This window comes from Garra rufa, chromosome 9 (assembly GCF_049309525.1).
Source record: "Garra rufa chromosome 9, GarRuf1.0, whole genome shotgun sequence".
Taxonomy (NCBI): domain Eukaryota; kingdom Metazoa; phylum Chordata; class Actinopteri; order Cypriniformes; family Cyprinidae; genus Garra; species Garra rufa.
In genome coordinates, this window is record NC_133369.1 from 30,182,347 (window position 1) to 30,189,281 (window position 6,935).

Sequence of the window (6,935 nt, forward strand, 5' to 3'; positions counted from 1 at the left end):
AATGAATAAATGTAAACTGTTGACAGAAATATGACTTAAAACAGTTTTTTGTTAAATAAACTGCAGTGATAATGGACATTTTACAGATTAAACCTTCTAAAAACATTTTACCTGCATATCTGTCTTTCAATGTATTGCATTATATTTTCAAAGGTTGTTGATGGTAATGTAATAAGTGTTTAAACATTAAGTGCTCAAATATTAGCCCCAGCGGACTGAATAAATTTACTTTCTACTCACTGATAGGATCTGACATATCTCCATATCCACTAAAGACTGCTGTGTGTGCTATTAAATGTGTAACAACATTGAACTGCTATTATTGAATGGATAATACAGAAAGACTGGGATTTAGATCTACATGTCATCATTCCACATCCACTTGAGATAAATATTTTTATACTGTAATTATAAACTGTGTACTGCTTACAGAAATATGACTAAAAAACTAGGCACACCCAAAATTGCATTAAATAAATAGACACGTATATATCTAGAACTTTGGTGAGAAGATGAACAGCTGTTCAAAACTTGTTTAACGTTGGAAACTTCTTGTCAAGGTCACAAAGCCTAAAATGTACATATTCAGCAGCACAGCTGCTGGATCTCCCTGAATGTATCAAAAATGTACATTATGTTCAATCTACTCACTTTATAATAATGTTATGCTTTAATTTGTTCCTCAGATCTTGAACAAATCTGTACTGCAGGTGGCTTTTCACTGTTGGGTTAGAGAGGTTTTGGCTTTATGTTTTGAGAAATTTATAACATAAACATTTCACCTTTGAGAATATGTTTATTAAAACTATATATCCCGTTACAATATATTTTCTGTACACTTGGTAACATAAAAGTGCAAATTTTCTAACATTCAAGTAATCAAGATATAATTCTGTATCTCTTCATGGAAACAGTGATAGCTAAGCTAAGTTTTTGGAGATGATTGGTCAATGGCAGACCACTTGGGTGTGGATCAATAGGTTGACAGTCCTATAAATACTGTGAGTGAGGAGCAAGACCTTCATCGAACAGGTTCAATCAGCAGTCATGAGGTCTTTGGTGTTCCTGGTGCTCCTTGGAGCCGCCTGTGAGTAGAGACTCCTTTCACTGATTCACAGCAATTATGAAATTCACTCATTTTACAGGCTTGTGTAGTCAATATACTGATAATACTTTCTTATTTGTGTAGTTGCTCTGGATGATGACAAGATTGTTGGTGGGTATGAGTGCACACCCCATTCCCAGCCCTGGCAGGTGTCTCTGAACGTTGGCTACCACTTCTGCGGTGGCTCTCTGGTCAACGAGAACTGGGTTGTGTCTGCTGCTCACTGCTACCAGTCGTAAGTGATGTCTTCACAGTGTAGTTCATGTATCGGCCAATAGGTTTCTTCAGTTGTGAACAGTATTGGACTTTGTCTTTCAGACGTATTGAGGTCCGTTTGGGCGAGCACAACATCGTGGTTAATGAGGGATCTGAGCAGTTCATCTCCTCTGACAAGGTCATCCGCCACCCCAACTACAACTCATGGACCATTGACAGTGACATCATGCTGATCAAGCTTAGCAAGCCCGCTTCCCTCAATCAGTATGTGCAGCCTGTAGCTCTGCCCAATGGCTGTGCCGCTGCTGGCACCAAGTGCAGTGTTACTGGGTGGGGAAACACCATGAGCTCCAGTAAGTGTCAGAATTCATTATGTAATTTCCTTCACACTTCATGTTCATGGGATTTTGGTTTACTCAATATCCATTGCTACCGCTTTAAATTCTTTGTAGCCGCTGACTCCAACAAGCTCCAGTGTCTGGAGATCCCCATCATCTCCGACAGCGACTGCAACAACTCCTACCCTGGCATGATCACCAATACCATGTTCTGTGCTGGATACCTGGAGGGAGGAAAGGACTCTTGCCAGGTAGAGGATAACAAGAAATAGCATTGTTGCATGAATATTAATTGAGACTATCTTAATAATAAACAGTTGTTATGTTTCTGTTCTTCAGGGTGACTCTGGTGGTCCTGTGGTCTGCAATGGTCAGCTGCACGGTATTGTGTCCTGGGGTTATGGCTGTGCTGAAAAGAATCATCCTGGTGTCTATGCCAAGGTAATATAGTTGGTGTTTAATAATTGTTACAAAACAATACGTTTGGTTTCATATGGTGTACTTACATGATTTTTATGAATTCTCTTTTCAAGGTGTGCATGTTCAGCCAATGGATTGCAGACACCATGAGCAGCAACTAAAGCTGATATGAAATCACATACAGCCTCCAGTTCTCTCTGACAAAAGCTTTTAAAAATATTGTGTTTTCTCCAAGTGGTTTATGCATATTTGTCAATAAATACTGAATATATTGGTTTAAGTACTTTAACACGCCTACATTTGTGATGCTCTTAGCAATAATTACTCACCAAAACAACACATAACAAAGTGCCTGTGCCATGTTAATAATTTAGCAATTTAGCTGAGTCTAAAAAATAATAATAATAATACAGACAAGCAGTTGATGAAGAAAGACTATATACAGAATATATACAGAATAAATAAATAAATAAATAAATAAATATAAACATATATATCATGACATAACATGATGTGCATTAAATATTACATTACATCAAGGTTTCATCAAGGGGTTCATGAAGCAGCAGGGTTTGTGAATTAAATAAAAAGTTAAAAAATAATTACATCAAATGTAAAATTTAAATCATTAAAAAAATTTGTGCATTTTAATGTTTGAATGACAAATGCCTTCTAAAGACACAGTAATACATGATTAAATAATGCACAGACTGAAAATTAATAAAAAAATGTGTTCATCAATAGTTGAAGCAATGTTTTTAAAAGTATTCAAAATTTTGAGGACAAAAACATACAATTGGAGGTATTACAATATAAATCAAATGCTGTGTGGTCTCTCAATTTCCTGTGTAATTATAGTCACCATGATCAATTTTAATGACTGGTCTTTAAGTGAATGTCAACAAAGCCGGACTTTCTGAATGTATGTACTGTAAGTGGTAGGCTATTTTTTGAATATGTTCATTGAAACAAATTATGAATAATGTTATTGCTATTGTATAAATAGCATAAAGCATGCATAAATAAAAAGTAACTGTAGTCTGATTATGAGTATTTTAAAATGTAATGTAATCTAATTACAAGTATTAATTTCTTTTTTTATCTAATTATGTAATCCAGATTACATATCATCACTTATACTCAGCACTGTTTGTTAGCATTAATATAAATGGTCAGTTTAATAAAACATCTTTAACAATTCTGTAACACCTTGTCACACTCAGGCGGGTTGAGGAGTGGAGATGGAGGAGAACTGGAATAAATGAATAAATAAAGTTTATCAAACAAAACACTGAAAATGATTACAGACAAACAAAAACCGGGAGCAAGAAACGAGCACATGTAACGTTAATCAACGGACAAGGGGTAGTGATAAGTGAATTTCAGCCCTCAGGCGCGGACAGGACGACAGCGCGTAAGTGACTACTTAAATTCTGTATTTTAAATAGGCGGTTGTTACATTTGTTGCTGCTAGAGAAACACTTCCTTGTTTTCTATCTATTTGACTCATTCGTTTCTATTTGCATTTTGTTGCTGCTAGACAGTATTTATTCGTTTCTGTTTATTTGTTTTCCTGGTGATTTCGTTGTAAATTGTAGTTTTGATTGCTCTCATTCTAATTTAAATACTGAGCGGACGGCCAAGGGAAGCTTTTGTTTGTGATATCGCTCCCTTCCTGAGCGCGCTTAAAAGTGCAAAGGGTGTTAGTTTTTCGTTTCGGTCTGACCCATTTGCGTACGATCCATTTTGGACTGACTCAGCCGAGTGGGCGTCCCCAGCTGCTATCACCAAAGTATTGATTGGTGGTGTATTTATTGATTGGTGGTGTCCGCTGAAGCGTCAGCGGAAGCGTTCAGCCTCCTCGCGTGAAGACCGACGAGAGTAAAGACCTGCGACTTTTCCTGCGCGACTTATCCGAGCAACGACACCGACAACGCACTTAAGTACTCCTTCCTTTGTCTCACTCTTCTTTCTGTCCTCCTCTATCATGTGTTTCCAACTCATTCCGGTGCTCTCTACACACTGCACTAACATCACACGCACACGCCGACGTAATCTCTCTAACCTGCGTCCTATCGACACCTCTTCCACTGAACCTTTCTCTTTCACGGTTGGACTCTGGAACTGTCAGTCAGCTGTCAACAAAGCTGACTTCATTTCGGCATTTTCTTTGCAATCTGGCCTGAGCATCCTAGGTCTGACTGATGCCTGGATACGTCCAGAAGACTCTGTAACCCCAGCCGCTCTATCTAATAAATTCTCCTTCTCTCACACCCCGCGTCAGACTGGAAGGGGTGGGGGTACGGGACTTCTTATTTCTAACAACTGGAAATACTCAACCCATTCTCCTCTATGCAATTATAACTCATTTGAATATCATACAATCACTATAACATCTCCTATCAAACTCCATGTTGTGGTAATTAACCGCCCTCCTAGTCAACTTGGCATCTTCTTAGAAGAACTGGATGGGCTGCTATCCTCTTTTCCAGAAGATGGCAGCCCACTTCTAGTCTTTGGGGATTTTAACATTCATCTGGACAAACCCTATGCTGCAGACTTCCATTCACTCCTTGTTCATTTGACCTAAAACGCATTACCACTGCATACACTCATAAATCCGGCAACCAACTTGATCTCATTTACACACAAAATTGTATTTCAGACAACATTGTGGTCAAACCCCTACACATCTCTGACCACTTCTTCATTACACTTAACCTACATCTTGCTACTTGTGGACCCCCATCCCCCCTACCTGTTACTTTTAGACGAAACCTACGCTCTCTCTCACCCTCCCACCTTTCTTCCTCAGTATCCTCCTCTCTTCCCTCTCCTACCCACTTCACATCCCTGGATACTAATGCAGCAACCGACACGTTATGCTCCACTCTTACTTCTTGTCTAGATGATATATGCCCTCTCTCCTCCAGGCCAGCACGGGCTGCTCCTTCGAACCCTTGGTTATCCGATGTTCTTCGTGAGCATCGGTCCAAACTTAGGGCAGCTGAGAGAAAATGGCACAAATCTAAGGATCCATCTGACTTGAGTATGTATCAGTCTCTGCTTTCATCTTTCTCTACCCAAGTCCATACTGACAAATCTTCATACTTCCACAACAAGATCAACAATGCTCCGGACACACGCAACCTTTTCAAAACTTTTAATTCACTGCTCTGTCCCCCTCCACCACTTCCCACCACTTCTATAACAGCTGATGATTTTGCCACATTCTTTACAGACAAAACTACTTCTATCAGTAATAAGTTCTCAGCTCCACACATACAGGAACTAAAACTGACCACACCCACGGCTGAAACTCCCCTCTTCTCCTTCCATCCCCATTCTGAGGCAGAAGTAACCAAACTTCTCCTCTCCAGCCATCCGACAACATGTCCTTTAGACCCCATCCCCTCACACCTTATCCAAGCAATCTCCCCTACAATCCTACCAGCACTCACACACATCATCAACACATCTCTTCTCACAGGCACTTTCCCCACTACATTTAAGCATGCCCGGGTAACACCACTGCTCAAAAAACCTACACTTAACACTTCACTCATAGACAACTACAGACCTGTCTCTCTCCTTCCGTTCATAGCAAAAACATTGGAACGAGCTGTTCCCTTCCGGAGGGAACTCTACGCTGCGTCCTGGTTCAGGACACTATGGGAACTGCCTTCGGCATGACCGGTTCTGAAACAAGCTATAGAACAACGACAGTGAACTTGACACTGTCCGGCGCCAGCCTGTGACATCATCAACAGGCGCCTGCTAGTATAAAGCAGGTGCCTGAGAGCACAACACCATCTTTTTGTCTTCAGAGTCCTCTGTTCTAAACGAGTGAGTACAGCGATGCCTAGAGAAAGAAAACTGTTTAGGAAGTGTGCGGATCCGTGTCAGAGAAATCTGACACTTGATGACGCACACGACCCTTGTTTGGTGTGTTTAGGTGTAAGAGCACGCGCGCTCGGCTCTAGAAGAGCGGAGCGCGTTCATTGTGAGAGTTTCACTTTGAAGAAACTCCGTTCTCGTCTGGCCCTTTTCTCGAGGGAATCGGGCCATCCATCCATCTGCCCCACGCTGCTCCGGTCCCGCCACAGCTGAGGCTGCTCGGTGGCTGAGATTGCGGGGCTCACAGGTGGAGCTGGCTGACGAGTTTGAGAGAGCGTTTAATCGCTCGCGCACGTCAGCCGGAGACGAGAATGCGCTGCTAGCGGATGATGTGTTGTCTCTCACATCCTCCGGTTCTGCAGCGAGTGCTCTTTTGGCTTCAAGCCAGGGCGAGCAGGAGGTTGAAATGGAACAAATATGAGCTCGTTTGAGCCCATGCAGCCTCTCTGCCCCGCATATGAAGAGTTGATGTCTGTTATGGACCGCGCGGCTGCCCGCTTGTATCTGCAGTGGAAGCCCGCGAGGGAAGAGGCCGCTCTCGGCAGACTAGACGAGCGGCTTCTTCCGGGCCATGACAAAGCCAACTCCTGTGAGCCTCCCATTCCTTCCTGATCTGCTTAAGAGATCGAGAGGGAATGGGACAGGCCATATTCAGCCCGCATTCACAGGCATCGGCATGTGAATCATGCTGATGTCGAGGGAATGCATGGGCGCGGATATGTGACGATGTCTCTCGCTGACGGTTGCAAATTATCTCTCAGAGCGAGGGACATCGACCCTGAAGGCTCCAAAGGCACATATGCGGCAGTGGCCGGTGCTCCTCTGCACACGATGGCAGTGTTGCAGAGGCGCACCAGGCTGATCTGCTGAAAGATCTGGACCGAGCCCCGGGGGTTTGCATCCCTTGCCGGTCCACGCCTCCACCTAAACACCGGGGGGAAACCAGGCCCGTCCTGGCC

The 6,935-nt window shown here is 42.5% G+C and overlaps 1 protein-coding gene across 1 annotated transcript; it reads left to right on the forward strand.

Annotated features, from left to right (window-relative positions):
- The first annotated feature begins 1,027 nt into the window (after positions 1-1,027).
- On the forward strand, positions 1,028-2,308 carry LOC141342261 (trypsin-2-like). Its single transcript, XM_073846675.1, has 6 exons — positions 1,028-1,087; positions 1,190-1,340; positions 1,424-1,674; positions 1,774-1,910; positions 1,999-2,100; positions 2,193-2,308. The coding sequence occupies exons 1-6, from the start codon at positions 1,048-1,050 to the stop codon at positions 2,238-2,240; spliced, it is 729 nt and encodes a 242-aa protein (XP_073702776.1). The 5' UTR covers positions 1,028-1,047; the 3' UTR covers positions 2,241-2,308.
- The last annotated feature ends 4,627 nt before the right edge of the window (positions 2,309-6,935 follow it).

What these genes read in the sequence shown, in the direction of transcription:
- LOC141342261 (XM_073846675.1), top strand. Translation starts at nt 1,048, where the DNA reads ATGAGGTCTTTGGTGTTCCTGGTGCTCCTTGGAGCCGCCT. An exon ending in GGTGCTCCTTGGAGCCGCCT is followed by an intron (nt 1,088 to 1,189) that starts GTGAGTAGAGAC and finishes TTATTTGTGTAG; the next exon opens with TTGCTCTGGATGATGACAAG. An exon ending in ATCCTGGTGTCTATGCCAAG is followed by an intron (nt 2,101 to 2,192) that starts GTAATATAGTTG and finishes TCTCTTTTCAAG; the next exon opens with GTGTGCATGTTCAGCCAATG.